The following is a 23,876-nucleotide window of genomic DNA, read 5'->3' on the forward strand; positions in this document are numbered from 1 at the left end:
GAGCCACAGTGTGTTTGTGGTTGTCTATGCCTGAGCACACGGGGTACAGTAATTGGTGACCTGATAAATATTTGTACAGAACCTCCTCAGCAGGAGAAAACAGAAAGGCATGCTTTCAACACTAATGCCTTCAGGCTACAAACCAAAAATAATTCAGGGATGGAGCCCACTTACATGCTTCATGTTAACATTTCAGGGGGCCTGGAGAGATGATGGTGATGACGCGTCAACAGAAACATTAAAATGTAATGTTGTACTGTTTTGTAATAACTGGTTATGGGTTTCTGCCTAAAAAAGGACACGGTGGAATGAATCAAATAAGTAAAAGAGAAATTTGAGCAAAAAAGGGAATTCAATAATGAAAATAAAACCAATGAAGATGGGATGGTGAAGTTAGTGGTTTGGTTTCATAACAAGGAGCTTTTATTCAGATAGACGGAGCCAGAAAAAGTTTAGTCACATCCTGTGTCACTATTTTAACAGATTGCATTGTCAGGAGTGCGTAATGTAATTTGTGAAATCCATGTTCTCCCTAATGATAAATTCAAACAGTGAATTGATTCATTTTAGCGTAATTGAAAATAACCTGAGCAGTGGCGCTCAGTGGGAGCTAAACACTGAGGTGTGTCGCAGTGAGAGCCATCTGTCGTTCTCAGAGAAACAGTGTGTCAAGACTGCAGACTTACAGTATATACTGACGAGGGTATCAAGCAGTGTTTACTTTTATTATCAAGATTTGGTTGCAATCTGTTATTAACAAAATAACGAAATGTGGAAAAAATAGTGAACTAAATCTGTCACAGTTTTCCAAACCCAAAATGAAAATTCAAAACAGCAAAAAAAAGCAGAAAATTGTCACGTTTTGAGGCTGAAAACTGTTTTACATCTTTGTTTCACAAGCCACATCCATTTGATTATTAAAATAGTTGTATATTAATCTGCTGATTATTTTCTTAATTGTTAATTTATGCTGTATTTTGCAAAATCCAAGCTCACATATTTAAAGAGTTTTGTCTAAAATCCAAAGATCTGCAGTTAAAACCAGAAGAAAACCAGTAAATGTTTACATTTAGAGGATCTATAGATTGTGATTTTTCAGTGTTTTTGCTTCAAAAAAACTAAACATCGGTTATCAAAGATACTGCTCATTCATTTTCAGTTGCTCATCAGTGGATTGACGAATAATTTTAGCACTAATTCTGACCGAGCTGTGCGTGATGACACAAAGGCTGCTGTAGGAATTAGTGATACTAGAGATACATTTGATGTCCAAGTCCTTCAGTATATTCTGTTGTATTTGTATTTGCATGTGCATATGTAAAAGCATTTGCCATTCATGGACTGTGTGGGCGTTTGAAAGTGCACAGTATTTCCTGATGTTAAGGATGTCTTCAGTCCATCAGTCTTGTACAAAGCCTGCGTGAACCAGTCGATTCGTAGAAGTGTTCTGCTTATCCTCCGCTCTGCTGGAATGTCATGCTTTGCATCCTCCTGAATACAGAGGGGGTGTTCTGCACTTCCTCAACACTCACATTTTCCTCCATGCCTAGTCCATTCTCTTCTGGGAATGGATTTAAACTGCAGCCAAGGCAACAATATGTACCAGCAGCAATAAAAAGTCTCCGCTGCTAGAGCAATGAGGCATTTTAATAGGATGAGCCGAGACTGTTGAGAAGGCAACCAGGATTCCTCTCCCTGACTGTCTGTCTCTTCCTCTTCTTCTCTGAGAGTTGCAATTGTTTGAAGTTTGCACTCAACAGGGATTTGAATGATTTAAGGTGAAAATGAAGGGCTAGATGTATAGACTGGAGGCGTGTGGGAGACAGGGGAGTTGGGTTCTTAAAAGTCTGATCATTATCTGCACCTCCTGTAGCGAAACGAGCACCACAACACCCAGGCAGTGGCCTTGAAACACCGCACTTGGGAGAATAATACTAAACACTCTGTCAGAGCTCATTTTTTGTCTCATTGCAGATGTACAGTGAGTCTTTTTCACTCCTGAGTCCAATGTGTGTCATCGAAGGAGACATACATCTGCTGTTTCCGGCTTCAATCAGACACCTCAACATAACTCCATCCTAGCTTATGGTTTCTTGTACTACCTATGCCAGAGTTGAGGAAATTCTCTTAGATTGTAAGTTTCTCAATCTTGGACCTGCAGTGTGATCCTCTCCAGATGCACACGATGCAGATGAAACCTCCAGTAGGTCCATAAAACACAACCAGGAAGCAATACTTCACCCAACTCATGACATGAATTCTCTACTCTAACATATGGTGGTGATAAATACAAGATACCCACCAAAGAAATGCAGAGTTATTATGGTCTTATTCCCCGCAGTCCATTTCCTTTTCTTATGGAAAAAACAACAGAGTACTTTGCTGCATGCAAAATTATGATGAGGGGCCCATGTGAAGGAAATGGGGGAGAAAAGGACTATAAGAGGAAACGATAACGGTGAGGCATATCCTCATTAGTCAACTCCTCTCTCTTCTCCCTAGCCAATAAAAAACAGTCTCATGATGTCCTCTTAACCCGAGTCATGACCTAGACGTAGGAAATCCATATTTAAAGCCTGCCTTCATCAAAACTCATTTGGGGAAACAAAGACTGTTCTGAGTCAGTGGGAGCGAAATAGTTAAATGAGCACTTTTGCTTTCATGAATCTAATTAGCATACGGAGACATTCCAGTCTCACTGATAGGAATGAAATCATCTAAGTGTCATACTGGAAACCAATTCAATGCTTCATGTTACGGTTAAAGTACTCCTTAGTTCTCCTTGAATTGGCCTTCCCTGACTTCCATGGTAAAGTTTCATTCAGATAAAGCTCGCCTGGAAAACGAATGTCTGTTTGAGATGTTTCCTGTCTTCGTGTTGGCATCTTTCTTGCAGCTCTCCTTTTCTGGTTCTGCTCCACAGCCTGTATACCTGTGCGCCTGCCTTTTTGCAGGCTCATTCGCTCCTAGGTGGCAGTTTACATCAGGGGCCACATGGTGATGGCACTGCAGCCATCTGCCACCCAAACTGAAGGAGTGCTATAACCAGCTGGTGTACAGAGCAGCACTTCTGTCACCTCTGCTAACAAACCTAAGACACACAGGGTTCAGCTGTCATCCCATCAACTATGACCCTTAACGAATGCTGCAACGTGAACCACAAACTTGGAAAGATTTCAGAGAAATTTAAACAATACAAGCCTGCTTCCTCTGCCCCTGTATGGACATGAAAGTGGATAAGTTCTGCCCAACTGTCCTCCATGCAACCAAATTCAGGAGTGGAAACTCTTTCAAAAGTCCACAGGGCTTCTGCACCCGCTAACAGCCTCCACGGCTCTGTCAGTTCATTACTGGAACTTGCATCCCATTACAAAGCAAAACGAATAACTAGAGAGTCATTATTTATTTATGGCCATTACCAGCCACTGTAGAACAAAGGCAGCCAATGTGCCAGTGCTAATTCTAAGCTCTATTCAGTTATTAAGTGCAGATACACTCAACTAAAATTGACAAAACACTGACGACAAAATAAATTAAACACTGAAAAAGATCTTTAGCTGTGAAGCAGCTAAATTGCAAACACTGCAGTTAAGATGGGTCATATTACTGAAAGTTTCTAATTAGCAGCTCTGTGTACTATATGCATCAGATCAGTCATATATATATATATATATATATATATATATATATATATATATATATATATATGCTTTGCTTGACTTATTGATCTTATACACTATATATAATGATTAAATATTCTCTGTTAATCTACATTTAATCTCAACTGTGACCCAGGTAAGCAGTCGGAACTTCCTAATTTAAGAGTGAGCACTTTAAGTCATTAGTTTACGATCATTTAAGAGGATAATGAGAAACAGTTCGATTACTTCCTCTTTGGAAACAGCACTGTAGCCTGCATCTTCTCCAAATGTAAGTGCAAATACTCCCACTCCCTGAGCGCTGGTATTTTCATCTTGTTTTGGAACCCCAGGATTCTTTGCTATGCCATGATTAGTTATTTTACTGGAGGAAGTCTAGTGAGGAAGAGGAAGAGAGAGGGAGAAATGTTAGGGGAGTGAGGGGCTGCCTCTCTCTGGCTATTGTTTGGACACAGTTCCTCTCACGCTGCATTGACCACAGACAGGGCGTGGCAGAGGGAGGCCAGGCGGGGGGAATATGAGTGGTGTGGGGTGGGGGCGGTGGGTTTTCGGGTGGTGATGGATACAGGGGGAAGGTTATAGAGCGCGTTGCATACTTTCTTTGCATGTGGACAGCGAACAGGAAAGCGGGTGGTCCCCGGAGAGAGTTACAGAAAGAAAAAGAGCTGGAGTGGGTGGGATTTTGCCCCTAGTTTGGCGCTCTGTTCCCAGCCCTGCTCATGTGCACGATGAAGTAATGAGAGACCCGGGGCCTCTGACAAACTCAGGCCAGATGGGGAGAGGATTCTTCCCCACAATTACTCTGCAGCAGAGAGAATTAGAGCCAGTGCAGCTTGTCTTCTAAGAAAAGATAATCACGGCGTCTTTTAGGAGAATACTTAATCAACAGTTTTACAGCACATTATATAGTTTGGAGGCTGTTTTTAAATATTTCAGTTGTGTTATCTTCCTCTATCCCTGAATACAGTGTCCTAATATACAGTCATGTCCCAATAGCACCAATAATAAGATTACAACGTCCTGGTTTTAGGAAGTATTTTTTACTAATCTACATTAAAGGATATTTTCAATATTCCTTATAACATACTACAGAAACATAAAAAAAAGTTAAAAACAGGAGTGTATTTTTTGTAAACACAAAGTCACACAGAAACTTCTCTTTGGAGTATTGACAAGAAGGAAAATCTCTCTCACTCTTAGTCCTGAGTATAATATGACCAATTTAATAGCTGACACCAACGCTTGAAACACAGGAGTCTCTTAAATATGATAATACCGTAATGGCCATCAGTGTTAATTGTTCCAATTTGAAATCATGTTTTTTTCTGCGGTGCAGTGGGTGGCTGTTAATACTAGAATAATAATGAGCCTCAGCCAGTGTCACTATGGAGAAGTAATCATTTAGAGGCAAGAATTAGAGCTGTAGCGAATTCAGAAAACTTTGTCCATGCAATTGGGAACCTATCACGCAGCTATAGTTCTCGAATTCATCCAAAATTGACCCCTGATCCAAAAGTGAATGATTATGTTTGCCCGAGGGGATTAAAAAAGTAGTTCTTCTTCTTAAACTGCTGAACGTTTCATCGGGTTACAAAGCACGATCTTTGGCTTTTGCTCACAGTACAGAATTTTAAGCTCTGAATTGTCTCCAAAATTCTCATTGGGAGTTGTCAGTTTTATGTCTTGTACCTTTAGCTTTCTATGAATGAACAAAATCATCAGAGGTCATCTTGTCTACGGCAAAAATTACTTTTACTTCCATAACCTTGAACGTCCTAAAAAACTCCTCTCACTACCTAAAGCTGTGGTCTCAACCTTAAGCCCCTTATTTTACCTTGACTGTCACCGACCGTGATGCTCATACAAGTGAAAACCGGTAAATTCATACACACATCACTGCTTTCCCCCTTTGTCTTCATCACATTGTTCCCTGTGTCACTCCCCATGCTGCATGAGTCACCAACAGCTGCCTTATGGTGGTGTTTTAGAGAGGTTTATGGATTAGTATTGGCAGACTCCCATGAGTCCGTGATGAGCACTTTCTCACTGACCGACTGCAGGGCACTGATCTACCAAGAGTATAAATAATGTAATATCCCATAAGGTTAGCTTACATTGATTTTAGAGGGCAAAATATTTTCATACTGCTTCTGTACCCTGAGACAAACTGAGAGTGCTGAGCTGGATGTGTGTTTATTTTCCTCAAGAGTCAGATGGACATCTAGGGTAGGTATGGCAGCGATGCAGTCAATTAGTCAGTGTCATTTAGGAATGTTAAACAAGGCCTTGACATCAGTGTGATGGATTAAGAGGAAGGGCCAATAAAAGGGGTGTGATCACCACACCAGTGAATGCATTACTGTCAATAGCTTGGATAAAAGGAGGCAGATGGTCAGTCAGGTCAGTCGTAACAGTCAGCCTTTGATTGATTGTACTGTACACTAAAATGAAAATAAGACATGATAAACAACCTCCTATAAACAGAAATATGCTCGGAAAAAGACACAAAATGTCCAAAATGAAGTTAATCCTGATGCAGGATGTAGAGACTGAAAGTTATTAATCTCTTACTCCTCGTGATTAGTTCAGTAAGAAGGACACATTGCAAGGCCAACAGGAACAGCAGGCTGAAGTGCTGTGTTTATAGCTTCATTGGACATCTGTCAGAGATGTTATTGAAGCACCACAGGGTAACAGCACAATTCTGACATTTTGGCACAGTACAATATATTTACAGCAAGTCACTTCATGCATATTAAAAAACCTTGTCTATGCGGCTGCTTTGATCCTGCACAGAGCAGAGCCAACAAATGGACTAACAAATAGCCCGGCCTTGAGAGGGATACACACCTAAAGAACATTTAATCTCCCTAAGCCACTGGGCGCTGACGCTGGCTCATCACACACCAAACTGCCTAACCCGAGAGATCTCCCAGACAAATCATCTTAAACTTAAAATCTTAAAAAAACATCCCTCTTTACGCAGGCAAAGTGTGGGCTCTGCTCTGTTCGTTTGAAGGGAGAGGAGGGTGGTGGAGGACTGTGTGCCTGTGTTTGGTTTGATCAGTCACCTGACTGCTGGCCTGGCCTCTGGGAACAGGAAGTATGACATCACTGTTCTGACATTCAGGAATGTGGGAATGTCAGTCGGCCTGTTCACACTGCTGGAACAAAACAGAAAAAAGCAGGATGGACACAACAGATAACTCAATGCAAGCTGAGTTATTCCAACAATAAAGACTTAACACTGTTAGCTGTTTTCAGACCAACTTCAGCTCTATGGGGGGAGAAAAAAAAACGCTAACCCCTGTTTGAATGAGGCCACTCTGTTGACTTAGGCTCGTCCAGCAAATAAGTTGAACCTGGCTCAACTTTTGTAGCGCAATGCAGGGCGATGCACTGGCCAGTCAAACACATAAAAGTGCATATTCCTGGTACATTATAGTATATTTCTACTGTTTACCCTGTCGCCCACACAATTAAATGATTGTTGAAGTGATAGCTTTTCTGAGTGGTAAAACCCCTCACATGATATAATAAACCTCTGCTCATTGTTTGGGTGTCTGATAAGCCTTCATCTGTCCATCATTAATCAGTTACACAGACTACACGTCCTTGCTCACATTTTATTGTCTCACTAGTTTTTTTCTTGTCAAGCATCTGAGGACATTGGGCGTTGTACACCACATAGATTGTAAAGCTCCCTGAGGCAAATTTTGTTTTGTGACTTCGGGCTATATGAATTATATTTGACTTGACTTTACTTGAAACAACATGCCTCCAAAAACCATTGCATTTTTGAAAACCTGGCTGTTTTCGCTCTGAAAGGCCACTAAGGGTGGAAAACTTGATGGATCTGTCAAACCGAATCCACTCAGATGCTGCGGCTACTTCAGCTATCTCACAGGCCAAAAAGAGCTACCCAGCTTGAGTCCTGTGACATACAGCGCACAAGCCTAGATAAAAGACCCTGATGCAAGCTGCTTTTCCTGCGTACCTGAATAATTAGAAGTATATCCTGAGGAGCAGATGAGGCCCAAATCAACCATGATCGATACTTATCTTATTATACCTTCTGTGAGAGCCTCCAATCTGCACAATATAAACATAACTACACACTAGTGGAAGTTACTTAATTGTTAATGAGAGCACGGGAGAAAAAGCAGCGGCAGCAACAATCTTTATTTCTTTTTAATCATTTTCAGCCATAGTAGTAGTGATTTGTTTACTGCGTGCTGGTCACATTACATCACATCCTGATTAACTGCACCCACTGTTCATATGCTTGAAGCAGCATTTTGTCTCCCATAAAACTGCAAGACGCAATTAAAAAATTAATGCCCAAAATCAAAGCAGCAAAGGCAACATCACTGTATCCTAGATTCTCCATAGTGTGTGTGGGCATCATTATAACATCAGTGTTATTTTCTCAGAAGAGCTCATAACTAATCACCATGTGTGAAATCAGTGGAGTGTCCCTTTAATTGCATCTCGAGGACGTGTTGTGTTATTTCTTGAGAACGTGCCTAACCAAGGATCTGGGGACACACAGGACAAGCCTAGTCACAAACATCATTGCTCTAAAAACCACATTTCACATAGACCAGCCTTGAGTAGGTACAACACATGAAGCCATTTAATGGATGCTGACAGCAAGCTGTTTGATCTCAATAACCCCCAGGCTTCATATCCAAGTCAAATGCAGAACACGAGGCACCCCAAGGCCAAAGACTTGCAATGTGATGTGTTTTTTTCAGTGACCTTTTCACCGTTTCAGCAAGCCAACCTTTCTGTACATGCAGCCAATGAAAAGATGTCATACCATCCTATGTTCTGTTGTATGATTCAAGTTTTCCATGGCTGATAAACTGCTCAATAAATTGATATGATCATGAACAGTAGTGTTTTCTGTCCAGTTCACACATCAGCAACAGGCAAACAAGATCACAGGGACTTTCCCTACACACACACACACTGTTGTTCCAATCACTACAAAATGAAACTCATCATTAATGAATCCAAGATGTCAGCCATATAAAAGTAATACAAGGGTTTAATTAGACACAGGCCATCGTCAAGCTGGAGCAAACATAATATAGCTATAAAAATAAAAATGGCAAGCATTTAGGAATGCAGCAACTAAATATAAAACATTATTTATTGCTCATAGTCTTTAGGTTGTTACTTGTAGCAGCAGATTTCAAGACATGAAGCCAAAACTTTAACATTTTTAACAGATGAACCTAGAATGCGGAAGAAAACTTCAGTTTAAAGCTTATTCTTTATTCATCACATCTCTTTCCCAGCTAAGTGATGGTGCCATGGTGTCGCCAGCCCCCGTCAGGGATGTTGGCATACAGTTCTTGGGCCTAAAGCTTAGTTTTGAGACTCCTTGCCAGATTCAGAAAGAGAGCCGAGAAGGAGCCAGAACTGGAGGGAGTGCAGCCCCAGAGGAGCCCAGCTGCTGCCTGGGAAACCAAACCCGGACCGGCTCTGGCCCACGCTCTCTAACCCCAACCCCTCCCGTCTAATAACAACACTGAGTCTGTCTCTTGTTCTCTGCAGCCTTTTCCGCTGTCATTCTAGTGTGGAGTTTAGGGGAAAATAAGTCAGTGGAGGAACGGTTGGGATGATATTAGTCAACCCTCTGCACATTCCCAGAATACTTCCCACTGCTGATTTCAAAACACTCACACATGTTCATGTTCTCACTCTCACACACTGAGAGGCAGGGGATTAGGCGTCCACACACACATACACTCACATACATGCACATGCTGTGAAACTCACCCCGGTAGTGGAGGCTGTCATCATGGTGATTGTGCTGGTGGTGGTTCTCCAAGGCAGGGGGACTGCTGGCACCCAGTTCTGCCAGTCTGCGGCTGGTGGCAGAGAGCTCGGAGCGGAGGTTGGTCACTTCCTGACTGGCAGACTGGATGGCCCCATCAATCCTCTGTGCCAGATGTTTGTTGTCTTCCATCATTTTAAGGATTTTCCCCTGAGGACCAAATCCACACAGAGCAGCATGATGTCAAGTGGAGCATAAGAGGGGGTGAAGCTAAGACCCTTTCCTCTTCCTCCTCTTATCTCCCTATCCTGTTCCTTCTCCTCCACCTGTGCTTCTTCTCTCACAGTTTACTTCGCTCATATAAAAAAAAAAAAAGAAGCCCAAAAAGCCGGTTCCTCTTCTGTTCTCCGCTGTGCAGCACAGAGATGATGTCTACCTGTTACTGCATAGAGAATAACGTCTGTGTGACCACACAGTCAGAGAAAGCATGTGTGTGTGTGAGAGAGAGTGCAGGGCAAAGGAGAAAGAGAGTGAGCGCGGGAGAAAGAAAGAGGAGGAGAGAAACCCAAAGAGAGCAGAGGTAGCGAGAGAGAGAGAGAGACAGAGAGAGAGAGACAGAGAGAGAGAGAGAGAGGACAGGCAAAAAAAAAAAAGACAGAAGAGAAAAAGAGATGCAGCTCAGCAGGCGGAGGGGAAAGTGAGTGCTCCCGCCGAGGAGAATGTGCTGTGAGCAGCTGCTCTCAGAGAGGACCCAGCACACACTGAGATGACATGCAGCCTTTTAAATGGATTGTACCATGTGCTAGAGGACCAGGGGAGAGAGGGGGGCTGGGGCTGGGGCCGGGGGGGGGTGCGCAGTTGGACTGAACTGCTCTCCAGCAACTCTCTAACTACAGTGTTGTGCATCCCACACCCTATGGAGTCTGTAATGAGTTAGCAATCAGGTCTGTAATAGGGGAAAAGCACAGATTGTTTCTTTTTTACTTCTTCCTCTCGCCATGTCCCTGCACTCAGAGCCTGGCAGCAGTATTAAACCTTTTGACAAGCACTTGTCAAGCCCTCTATATCTTTTCCCTCCTGCTCCCACGTCCCCTTCCTCCCTCTCACCCACACACCCGCTGTCTCTTTGTCTCTCCCACCCCCTCTTTTTTCATTCCATTATATATTCATCTCTTTGTCCCGGGAAAGCTCACCCCCACATTGGTGGAAGGGGAAGGGGGCTGGATCAAGGCGTCCAAAAGGGGAAAACATTTCAACTCAAGAGCGCAAACTTAGCGGAGGACAGAGGCACAGCCTTCTAATGGGCAAAATACAAAGAGGAGAGGCCAGGAGAATTACAATCGAGCAGTGGTGAGAACATAGTGGAGCTGTACTTTCTTTGATAAAAAAAAATCAGTCGGCAGGATTATATTTCAGCTTGTCCATGGGCACAGCAAACAAACACCGCCGCCATCAATTCTTATCTGTACAGCTGTAAAATTCCATCACACACACAGAAAAGGTTAGAGATGGAGGGTGTAGACCGTTCATCTTCACTTAAAACAATCCCGGATATTGCTGAGCCATCACAACTTTGAATCTGCATTTGACATTTCATTTCCCAAGTAAGAAAACACATCCTGTTTCTGGCAAGAAACTGAGGCAGATGAGTGATACATCACTCAGATGCTGTCATCCGAGGTTGGTGATAACGGCTCAAAACTCATTGGTATTCACGCAATGGCAGAGAGAGACAAACAATGGATGGGACTGCAAGCATGCAAGACTGACGAGTGAATGATACACACAACTTGTTGGTTACACTGGTAGTTTGTCCACCGCATGCCTGCTTTATGATGAAGACTGTACAGTGACGGCGTGCTCACTGCGGAGAATACAACTACTCTGGAGGAAATCAGACAAAGCGAGTAATCTGAAGACCTTCACCTCATGCTCTCTGAACTTGTGATGGAAATTTTTATGATTTAAAAATATGATCGAGCTAATGATATAATGTCTACCATGTTCAGCATCTTAGTTTAGCTGATGGGAACGTCTTTAGTGTGGTGGTTCATTAGAAAAAATAAAAATTTGATGATGAAAATTCAGGGGAAAGTAATTATTATTCATCCACTGGGCCACATGAATGTCTGCACCAAGTTTCTTGGCAACCGATATTCAACATTCAGATATTTCAGTCTGGACCAAAGTGGTGGAGTGACCAAAGTGGAGTGACAGACCCCTGCTAGAGGCACACTGTTAGCCTGTCTAACAATCATTAGTTGCAGCTGTGGAAAGATTTTATCCTATTGTACATCGCTGGGACATACGCAGAATCAGAACAGTGCTTCTCTGTTTGTTTCTCATGTATCTGTCCTCTTTCTGACTCTCTCTCATCATATAATTTATCTGTAGTGTCTATCGGTAACTTGCTGTTCAACTCACACCCAATGGCACGCAATATATGTCAATTATTACAGTAACCAGAGGAGACTCCTACATGCCAGCAGTGGCATGTTTGATCACATGTTAGTAGATCATTAGAAACGTCTAGACAGTCACATCACTGTCCCCAATTAGAGCACTGTCCCTGCTTTGTGCCTGATTAGCAAAGGACAAATGTAGCCCAGCCTGTAGCATAGGCCCTGATGAGGGCTGTCTCCACTTCCTGCTTTACACAGAAGAGTTATTAAAGCGCAACTGTTTTTTTTTAAACAACTTGACAGCTTCCTTTATATGAAACCATAACCACAGTCCGCTTTGAGCTATGTGAGACGAGGCTTTCATACGCTCAACTGTGGAATGCGAGGAAATTAATGATTTTAAGGGTCAAGGGTCGGGACGTGTCCCAGATACACATCAATAACCAGACAAATACTCTGAGGATGCATAATTGTGTGCATGTCCAAAACACACAAAGTCCTCCTCTGTCTCTACAACTAGACTGAAAGCATGTACAGTATGACCGAGGCAGAGACCTTAGACCAGTGCAGGGACGTGGTTGACCTCCAGTCTTTTTATGGATTTTGTTCATTTTTCTGAACTTAGCCGAGTGTTTGTGTTTGTTAGTTTGTTCACTTGTTTGAAGCTATTAATGGGAAGTTTAATTAAGTGTGCCATGGGTGTGCAGTTAAAAAGAGGTATTGATAAACAGTCACCGTGACTGTCTGCCTGGGTTAATTGAATATCGACTAATCCTCCGCACAGTGGAATGCTTTCCATTTTTCCCCAATAGCAGAGTGATATAATGCCCCACTCAACTTTTTATACAGGTCTTATCAGGGGCCTGAAGAAAATATTCACTCCACTCAACTAGGCTTACTAATGTCCGCCAAATACTGTAACAAAAATAAAACTATAGTGCTTGTCAGGGTGTGTGTGGGATAGTTTCATGTGTGAATAGGAGGAGCTGGGGAAGGTGTAAAATTGAATACTAGATCATAAATATTTTCTAAAAGGTGTGTTAGGAGGTGTGTGTTATGTCATCCGAATGATGTGTTTATTATCAGTGAGCCGCAAAGAAATGGGCTACGATGTTTCATTGAGCAATTTCCATCTGAGTGACGATGTGAGAGCAGGAAAATCCATCAAAGTGCGAGGAAACACTTGACTCTCAGACCTTAGCAATGTGTTGGTCAAGGACTCTTTCTGGTGGCAGAGCAGTGGAGTGTTTTCTCATCCACAGAAGACTGATACTTTAAATAGAGAGTGATTTGTTGAAATAAAGACATAAGACAATAAGACAAGTGCAACCAGGTCGGTGTTTGCAGGCGAACTGAAGGGGAACTCAGATGAGTGAGCACGTACTGCAGGGTTTAAATTAGGGGAAATCAATCAACCAAATGTATGGCCCATGAGCCAAAACTGGCACACCAAAAGGTCCAATCCGGCCCACTGGAGGAAATGCACTGCTATTCCTGATTTGTCCACTGGGAGTCATGCTGTCTTAATAAGATCAGTTGGCTCTATGCTGGATTAAAATATCTTGTGCCTACTAGTGGTGGGAAGTTCGGTTCTTTTTAGGGAGTCAGATCATTTGACTCACCAAAAAGAGCCGGCTCTTTCGGCTCCCAAACGGCTCTTCATTTTACCACTCATACTTTTCATAATTCAGCCAAATTTAGCACTATTTTGATTTATGATTTGTATGTGTACACATATATTATGCATATATTCAATGCATCCTTTGTACTGAAGTATTCAAAAGTAAAAATTACATTTTCTAGTATCAATAAATTGCTGTAGCTAATTGTTTTCATTGCATTTACAGACCCCTGTAACTCTCTGAAAACGCCAAATGAATGAATTGTAGAACCACTCTGCTACACAAATCAGATAGAAACACCAGGTATTGACTGTTGGATGGACAGTTCTCATGTGACTGTGAAGGTTTTTTAGATCCTGCTCGATACGACAGCTTGCCTTTGCAAAATTCTGCATTCTGCCTTTGTGCAGAATGTTTGTTTTTTTTGAAAATGTATGAATAGCTGGACAGTTTGAGGAAACAAAGCCGTCTGCTTTTAATCGGAGCTGAGATCAGAGATACAGCTATTAAAGCTAGCTACCTTATTGCTAACGAAAAAGCGTCAGCATCAAAGCCGTACTCTGAGGTTGGGTTTATGACATGCACAGTGAAAGCTGCAGAAATCATGTGCCTCAATATGCGACAGGTTTTTACCAACATCAGCCTGAAAAAAACTGGCAGATAGGAATTCACACCTACAGTAGCGGGAGATTTGGAGCCAAATTAAGCTCAAAGTTTACTAATTTGTTGCATTTCTGAGTTGCAATTGACAAGCGCAGGGACATTACGGATGTTGATGACTGAGGTGACTGCCACCGTGGAGTTTCAGGGGTTAACCGACACCACAACAGCGAATGACATTTTCAACTCTTTTGTTGGAGTGCTGTGCAGTGCCAGGTTTCAGTTTAACAGTGGGAAGTCTGTAAAATTCCACTTCACAGAGAGATTTTTCCATCCTGTCCAGAATACAGTTCTCTGAAATAAATGCTTCATTACTTGTGAACGTTTTCAGAATGTACTTGAGTAGACTGACAGACAGAAAGACATATTGAGACAAATTGCACTTTTTTTTTTAATAGATTCAGGCTGTTCATCATCTGTTTTAAGCGGTTGGTTCATTAATTGTGAACATTTTCAGATTTCATTGTTGTTATTTAGGCCTATATGATTTGTGCAATGTCCACTTGAGCTCAAATTGTGCTATATGTGGTTCTTGAACTAAAACGAGTTTGACACCCCTGGTTTAAATGCATAGTCACATCTTAAATTGTGGCTCTTCCTTGGGACTAAAGTGGAGACACATGAGTTGCAGGATAACAACAAACTAAGCCACATGCTGCTGAAACCACAATGTCATAACTGTACTGCAACACAAACCCAAGATTTACTCCAAGATAAAAGAAAGCAAGCAAGAAAACGTGCACTTCCACTTCACCTTGATTTCACAGCATCACATCAACTCTTTAATTTAATGGATAATACTTTATTTTATGCTGACAAATACTGTAGTACTGTAGTGAAGTGTAAACAAAGCTAAATGCTTTATATTTTAGATTCTTCAAAGAAGCTATATTTTGCTTTGTTGAGAGCTTTGCATATTCTTGTCATTCTCTGATTCATGAGGTAGACCCCTGGAATAAGATGTGATGTTGGCACATAGTAAATAACCATATTAAGCTACTGTTCTAATCCATATTATATCAAGAACTGCTCGACTAAGTAAAAAAGAAACGACAGTCCATCATTATTTTAAGACATGAAGGTCAGTCAATCCAGAAAATTTCAAGAACAATGATGATGCTGGATCTCAATGAGGACCTACCCTAGAAAGGAAGAATAAGAGTTACCTCTGCTGCAGAGGTTAAGTTCATTAAGTTACCAGCCTCAAAAGTCACCACTTAAGAGCACCTCAGAGTTGACCCCACATAAATGTTTCACAGAGTTCACGTAGGAGCTGGTCAGAGGAAACCAACAAGGGAAACCAACAGGAAGAAGAGAATTGATGGGCCAAAATGGGTCTGACGAGTGCACATTTGAGATATGAGATGTCTTTGTGAGACCCAAACAAGGTGAACTGATGGTATCTGCATGTGTGGTTCCCACCATGAAGCATAGAGGGGGAGGTGTGATGGTGTGGGGATGCTTTGATTTTGACACTGTTATGGGAGTTATTCAAAATTCAAAGCACACAAAGCTACCGTAGCATTCTGCTGCAACATGCCATCACATCTGGTTTGTCTTTAGTGGAGCCATCATTTTGTTTTTTAACCGGACAATGACCCAACCTCCAGGCTATCTAAGGGCCATTTGATGGAGAAGAAAGACAGTGATGGAGTGCTGCATCAGATTGGCCTCCACAATCATCAACCTTAAACAAGTTCAGATGAGTTGGACTGCAGAGTGGAGGAAAATCAGCCAACAAGAGCTCAGCATATATGGGGACTCCTTCGAGATTGTTGGAAAGCCATTGTACATGATGACATGAAGTTGATTGAGAGAATAGAAATGAAAGAAAAATAAAGAAAAAATGAATCCCACTATTGGAAACACTCCACATATTCACATGTGAATATCTGAATAATGTGTCTTAGATGAATAATAATAACGGTGGAAAGGTCTTAAAGGAGATTCAGTAATCAAGACAGAGAGAGAGAGAAAGAGTATATTCAAAGCTGTCATTGCACATTGTAATTTCAATTAAAAACAGTTTTTAAGCCTGGAAGTGTGGGTCTTTAGTGTGCTGTAGTGCCTTCTAGATGGTGGCAGAGAGAGATGGTAAGATGTGTTAGAAATTTTGACTAGTACTGTTTGTCAAACTATCAGTTCAGATTTATACAGATGTAGTTGCATGAATGACTTTTATGGCCACTCAGAAGCAGCCCAACAAGCTGTAAACATAAAAATGATTTATAGTGCCACCCAATAAAGTTAATATGCGTTTGCAAACAGTAGCAATTAGGTCATGAAGCTTTGCATGTCACAAAAGATTTTTTTTCTGTCATTGGTTTTGTAAAATAAATACTTTTAATTTAATTTCCAAATGAAACCTCTTTGTTTATGGTTAAAGCGGATCTCAGATTGAAATATTTGGGGTTCATTCCATGGTCAAATAATAACAGGCCTCTTTGCTTAACTGGCACTAAGAATGGCAAAAATTCCTCCACTAGGAATGAGGCCCCTTCTACAGACACGATTAATCTCTGGAGAGCTTTATTAAAGCACACTGCTAACATTATGCTTGTTTATATATTCCAGAGAGATACTTCAGAAAGTATGACCCAGACTCCATATACAGCAGGGGTGCTCTGAATCTAAACCTTCACAGACAGCAGTTCTGAATTTCTAAATCTCTGTATGTCAAAATATTCCATCTGCAGGGGACAGAAACATAACAGCAGGTTTCAGGACATTTCATTCTGGAAATAAAGACTGTCTGAATACACAGGACACTGTCTGCCTACATCAGAGAGTACAAGAGTTGGAATTATTTACTTGCAGGCAGGTTAATTGGCACCGCATTTCGGATTTTACTTTTGTTCACCATCAGTTTAGTGCGTTTCAAACAGAGTGGAAGAAAGCAGTTGCATGAAAAGACTGACAGGAATAGTTTGAGTGTTACGTGTGCAAAGTTACAAATTAAACAAGGGCATTCTGTCCCACTACACTACCTCTTGCTTTCTTTTGCCAACAACCACCACAAACAAAACACTTCAGACAAAACTGGCCATTGTTAGCTGGCTTGGATATACAACCACTTTCCCACAGCAATAAGGCAGCACTGGGGCACTTGTACATGTGATAACGTGGTAAGGAAAGAACATCTGCTGATATGATGTAAAAATATCATCGAGCAGGAAAGAAAAAAATATAAAAAGATGAGTTTCTGTCACATAAAGTTTACTGCTTTGCACAGAATGCTGATTTATAAAATGCAAATGTCACGGTTGGAGAAAAATTGGGAATTTATGTCTGCGCAAGTGACAGGGAGAGAAAGCCTTTTGCCCAGAGTGGTGACACACAGGGACAGAGGGTCATTGATGGAGTAAACCGTGAATGGCAGGGAGCAGAAACTCAACCCTTTCTCTTTGTCTGTGTGTTCTCTCTCTCTCTCTCTCTTTCTCTGCCCCGGGATATCTCTTTCTGACTCTCTCATTTCACTAGCTTTCTAGTTAGATTGTTAGTTAGGCACTTTGTTGACCAAAATGTGGGCAATTTGTGACAAAGACACTTGATCATAAGGAGTACTTGTCATCTATTTAAGATATCAAGTGCAGCTGTGTACAGTCCTGTCAACCTCTGATGATGCTATATGCCTTGTGGTTTTTAATCAACAGATGTTCATTGAAACCTTCAGAAAGGTGCTATCAACAGGTTGCTGAACAGCAGAAAACAGCAGCTCCACTGTAACTTGAACTATTGAGGCTTGAGGGGGCCCATAGGTTGGCCTATAGAGGCTGAGATAAGACCTTGGAGTGAAGCACCTATTATCTGTTGTCAAACTCAGCACGTCTGTCACCCAAAGTCCTCCCCAAGTTCCACTTCAACACCTTGCAGCCATGTCCTTCTTCCGATCTCTGATAGTATGGCAATAATAAACAGTTTGACAGCCTCTCCACTTGGAGATAACAGCCGACAGGGTTGCGGATGAAATGCGGTTACAGAGGCCTTGATGAGTATCAAGATAAAGGCTTGTCTGCAGGACTCTGGGGGAATCAAAGGCAGAGAGGATGCAGGGATGAGGGAGGGAGGGGAGTGGGTTTGGCTATGATGAGCTTCAAGACCTGCGGGATGGGAAATATGCGTCCGATGATGGAGAATAAAGCTGCAAAAAATGACATTCCTCCACACATGCCTTCCCTTCACTGAGACCCATTTTACTTCTTCCTCATTTCCCCTCGATCTCACTTCTGCACCCTGCTGGCTGTTTTCTGTCATTACTTCTTCTTCCAGTGGTCTCCACAATGCATTGCCAGGCATCAGCACACTATGTACTCAGTCTCCCACTGCCCGAGTCATATTTGTGTCTTTAGACATGTAGACACGCTGAGCTAAATGTTGCAGTCATCTCTAAAAGCTTGTAGATCACAAATGGAGCCGGCATCGATTCAAAAGGTGCATGTTTTGCACGTTGCTTTACACAGTCAGCTACTTTGCTGTTGTCTAATTGAGTTCCTCACCCCTGTCATCGTTCTCTGCTCTCTTCTGCAGGAAACACAATTACACGGTGACTGTTGAGAGAATGGGAGATGTGACTATAGCTCCCGGGAGAGATGAGAAAGAAATAGCTGACAGTTTTATAATCATCAACATAATTAAATTGTCATTTGAATGAGTCCAAGTAACTTGGGATCGTTGGAGTAGCTAGTGGCAGCTTTTATCACAGTCCTGATCCAAGAAAAAAAACCCACAGGTTATAAATATTGACCAGCTGTTCAATAGAGCAAAGGATCTGTCTCTGCTGGGCAAAGCTACAAGAGGATATTTCTCAAGGTAAAACATTTTCTACAACACACAGAGAACCTCATTCATTGTCCACACTTCCTCCATCCATCTCCCTCTCTTTCTTTTTTTCACAGGGCAGCTGCAGTGGAAATCACCCTGACAGAGCTCCCCCTGTTGATTTATGATATACATTTAGTTATTTATTGGCTAATCATGGCGGGCTGCTGAGAGCAGGTTAGAGTACACCTCCCAAGACAACTAGGCAAGCCTTGGATGGAGAGGGGCTGGGCTGCTGCTTGGCTTTTTCTGTCAATAACAGAGAGTTTGAGAGGCGTTTGTTTTCAAGGCTAAACAATGAATCTCTAATTAACAAAAGAAAGGAAGATCATTTAAAGGAATAGTCTGACTTTTTGGGAAATATGATTATTTGCCTATTTGCTGAGAGTAAAATGAGAAGACAAACACAAACAAACGCTTTATATCTTGCTTGTTCATATTTAGCGCAGACATGAGAGTGGCATCAATCATCTCATCAAATTCTTGTCAAGAATGTTAAACTCTTCCTTGACAAAAGCTGATGAGCAGCGTACAGTAACTAGTAGATGCCATACAGACTATATACACTGCAGTCTGCAGTGCAAACACTCTGCATTTTAGCTGAGACCAAACAGGAATTTTCTGCACCAAAGAGACCACTCCCAGGTATACTGTAGCACTGCAGGCAAATAACTGACTGGTTTTGGGGAGGAAAAAGCTGTGCAGCACTGAGGACGGATTAATCCATACCTGACGGAGAGCTGTTTTGCTACAGTGTATTGATAAGGAGCTTATCCCCTTGTCGGCATGTGTAAAGGCACATCTGCAGAACCTATTGATTAAAAGACTCATCTCGCTATCATGTGTTCCCACTCCAGAGGACAGTTCCAATGAATAGTAACACCAGAGACAATAATCACTCCATCACCACTTTATCACTGTCCTCACGCAGCTACTTTGTATGCGCGCTAGTACGCTGTACACTTTTTCCAATTTCTTCACATCCAAGTGACAGCCACAGTCCGCTTCTTATCATAAATTCATATTGCAAGCAGTTGCACTTGTCCAGTCACTGTGTCAGTAATGTCTTTAAGCTCTAAAGCTTTTGCACAAGAATTCAAAAATGAATCAGAGTACCTTAAAAAAAATAAGTTTCACTTTTGTTTCATTGTGAAAACTACAACAGCAGTCCTGAGGCACCAAGAGAATTCAAAATTGTTCTCAAAACCCACAAGTCACTATGCACTGGGAATTACTTTCTTTATTTGCTAATGCTAATACTACAAGATATGAAACTTGTAGGAACATGTTGAAAAATGAGCAACAAGGGAAGCGAAGAGAAAGATAAATAAGGCAGAGAAATGGAAGGGCACTGAGACAGCGTGAGAGAGACAAGGTTAGAGCCAAAACATGTGAAATTGCAAAGTCGTTTATTATATTTCAACATTTATCTCCACGAGAGAGAGACGAGTTATCAGGAGGACTAAATTGAAAGACATTCAAGCGTGCAGTAGAGAGTCACTGACGATCAGACCGGCACAAACTCTCAGTATTCTGGGCTTAGCGTACTGTTCTGCATGGAAAGCCTTTCATGCACACGTATGCACAGCGCAGACACGCCTGTACTCATACATACATATGCACACGCAGAGATAGTTCACAACATTAAAATGCAAAAGCAATTAAAGCAAGGCACAACAGTGCAGGGGAAGCGCCAACCTGACAGTAGGACTTTGATTATTTTAATTAGAGCAATATGGCTGACTCATCCGTGAATATAATTGAAGGGAAAGTAGGATCGTTCCTAGACTGGAAACCTGTTTTACTCTGAATACAGTTCCAAGGTACGACTACTTTACTTTATGCTTTAGTCCAAAGGGCAAAGCACTTATGCAGATGTGTTTAGAGAGACAAACTGTGCTGATGAGATACTTTTGTAATGTGTTTTTTATTTAATGGCCCCAACTTATTCTAATTGTGAATGTATGTGATTTAAATTTGTTTAATAAGCGAGCTCCTGCAGGAGCTGGGAGTTGAATTAATCTGCATGTTAAATTAGTTTGTTTGAATCCAAAACTTGTCTGGCTCAGGGAGTTGAGCTCTTGTAAGGGATTATAACAGGGTATTAATACTAAGATCCATGGAAAGCAAAACAATGTAATGTTCCTTTCTGTTTCTAGAAATTTTGCATGTGGGCAAACTAATTACCATAGTATCATTTTACAGTCATGGTGAATAGATGAAATACCCTCCAGAGTATGTACCCAAGCAGTTTCCTTGCAAACATGCCCCTGAGTGTTTCTAGTTGTAATTTGTTTGTGGATCTAATACAACTTTGTTTGAGTGCTTTGTATGTATTTGGGTAAATCTGTCTGCTGTCCTGCTGTTCGTATGTGTGATTCTGCCAGGGAGACAAACACGCAGTCAGATGAAAAACTGAAGAAAGGGAATGAAGCAGGAAGGCGGAAGACAAAAAGAGTATTTGTTGATCACCAGATAGCTTAAAGCCACAGTCAGAAGGCAGCTTGTTTACCGAGGATAACAATCAGGTTGGAGTGCAACTCTTCAAGACCTAAAAACTGCCTTTCATTACACAAGCCTTTGAGATTTTAATGGTCACCCTGCTTCCTCCTGACATCCCGTGCTTAAACATACATGAGGTAGAGAGGCTGGAGAGTACAGTGAAGAGCTTTTATACTTAAATATACAATACACATGTTTGCAATTGCATAAATAGATAAATATACAAAATGTTCTCCACCCTTACCGATTGCATATTTGCAAAACTAGCCGTAGAGCTGCTGAGTTGTTATTAAGTCTGACGTCTATTTTCTGCTTCACTGTGACATTTCTTACCTTCTCCAATGCTTCCCTGACTATACTAGGACTATTTTGCCAAATATAGTTTGAGAGAAACGTTATTGCTGCCTGAATTATGCCGCCTGTGAATGATTGAATGACTTTCCAGACAAAGTTTGTTTGTTTTTTGTCACAGAGTCTGTTATGGAAGCGCATTGCTGCCACCCTCCAAAAAATAATTTGACTCAGTATCACGTAATTACGTGAAAAGTTTCATGTTATAACGTAATAATTATCCCGTTATTTCGTGATAGGCATTTGTCACGTTATTTCATGATATGGTGATATTTTCACGTTATAACGTGAAAACATCAAGTATGGTTTCACTTGAGATCAGATCAATAAGAAACGATGCAACCTCAAGCGGGTCAGAATAATTCTTAGAAATATTCTTTCTTTGTTCCTTACACCCCATGTTCTTCAAATCTTCGGAGAGTACGCATACTGATAACAATGTCATCTACAGTGTTCAACAACTGTAGTATGTCTCAACCAGGATTAAAGTATAAATTAAGTTAGTAGACGAGCTATAGTCAGTTTACGGACTGAACCATGCCGTGAGGACGCGTGTTGGTAAATTTATGAAATCATGAAAAACGATACTGATGTTTTTCACGTTATAACGTGAAAATATCACCATATCATTAAATAATGTGATATCTTCATATCACGAAATAACGTGATAATTTCATATCACGAAATAACGTGATACTTCACATTATAAACGTGAAAATACCAATCATGAAATACTGATAATTCATATCACGAAATAAACATGTGTAATTATTTAACATATCACGAAATAACGTGAAATTTTAACGAATTACGTGATACTGAGACAAAAAATTTTTTGGGGGGGGTGGCAGCAATGCGCTTGCGTAGTCTGTAGGGAAGTAGTCGTTGTAAGTGGTGGGTGTACAAAGTGCAACAGAGATGAGGCTTAGGGTTAGTAGTCCCATATGTGTTTACATTTAAGCTACTACTTACTTACTACTTACCAAAGTGCTTTGATTGCATAAACATAACCACAAAAACATTAACTGTTTACATTACCTGTGGATGTTGATGTCGAACAAGACTACGGTCATGCTCACAGTGACAATGCTAACTTGCGGATGTTTAGAAGGTACAATGTTTAATATGAGATCATCATCATCATTGTGGCATGTTAGCATTTTTAAAATTGCTAATTAGCAACACGTAGAGAGCCAAGCAGAGCAGAACACTCTAGAAGTGACCCAAATAGTTGTAAAATAACAGCAGAAAGTGTGTGTCAACAAGTGATTTGGATGAACTTTGAGCCAATATATTCAGAGACGAGTTCTCCTGATATTGTAGTAACAAACTCTCCACCACTGTTATATGTTAAAGGGATAATTTGAGTTTTTTTAAATTGGGCTTGTATGAAGCACTTAGGCATGCTCGAGCGTGTTATCTACAGTAAACAGCGGTCAGCACGCTCCCTGTTTAGAGAAGCAGACAGAAGTCCCAACACGGATGTAGGCTTTACCTAGCAGTCAGATCTGCGCGTATATTGCCGTGTGTGGCACAGTTTGAGCTTTGTCATAAGAATACATCAGTTCTACGTTGTAGCTCAGGGGAAATGGCTGTCTGACAGCAAAGTAAGGCAGTGAGAATAAGTGAGTCTTTTTTATGTGGCTCGTCTGCTGAGCCAGTCCACAGCAGTACTTTGCTTTATTTCAATGCGGGGACTTCTGTCTGCTTCTCACTAATCGCTGTCTTTGTAGGTAAACACACTGACTACTACTGTACGTATGTCATTCAGTCCCACTTAAGAAAACAGAACTATCCCGTTAAGTAGATCCTTTTATTTTGCTACTAATCTTTTTGTACTTTTACTAACTAAAAAGTCTGAATGTATGACTTTTAAATTTTAATGTAATAGAGTGTCGCTACTTTGGTAAAAGATCTCAATATCATAACACCACTGTCACATCACATATGAGAGGAACAGTAACGTCCAAACCTCTTGAAGGACACGTAGTATTGTTAGAGGGTGTTCTACAGTTTAGGTATGTCATCTTCCCATTGATAGATTAGCAAATAAACTTTTGGTAAACCTAAGTCA

General features: G+C 41.2%; 1 protein-coding gene across 3 annotated transcripts in view; it reads right to left on the reverse strand.

The window, feature by feature from the left end:
* Nucleotides 1-23,876, reverse strand: part of kaznb (kazrin, periplakin interacting protein b) — a 114,482-nt gene that overhangs the window by 53,213 nt on the left and 37,393 nt on the right. For all 3 annotated transcript variants that reach the window (XM_019262972.2, XM_019262974.2, XM_019262975.2), the window contains exon 4: nucleotides 9,450-9,657. In XM_019262972.2, coding sequence (XP_019118517.1) covers nucleotides 9,450-9,657 — 208 coding nt within the window. The remainder of the gene's footprint in view (nucleotides 1-9,449; nucleotides 9,658-23,876) is intronic.

Source organism: Larimichthys crocea, chromosome VI (assembly GCF_000972845.2).
Source record: "Larimichthys crocea isolate SSNF chromosome VI, L_crocea_2.0, whole genome shotgun sequence".
Taxonomy (NCBI): domain Eukaryota; kingdom Metazoa; phylum Chordata; class Actinopteri; family Sciaenidae; genus Larimichthys; species Larimichthys crocea.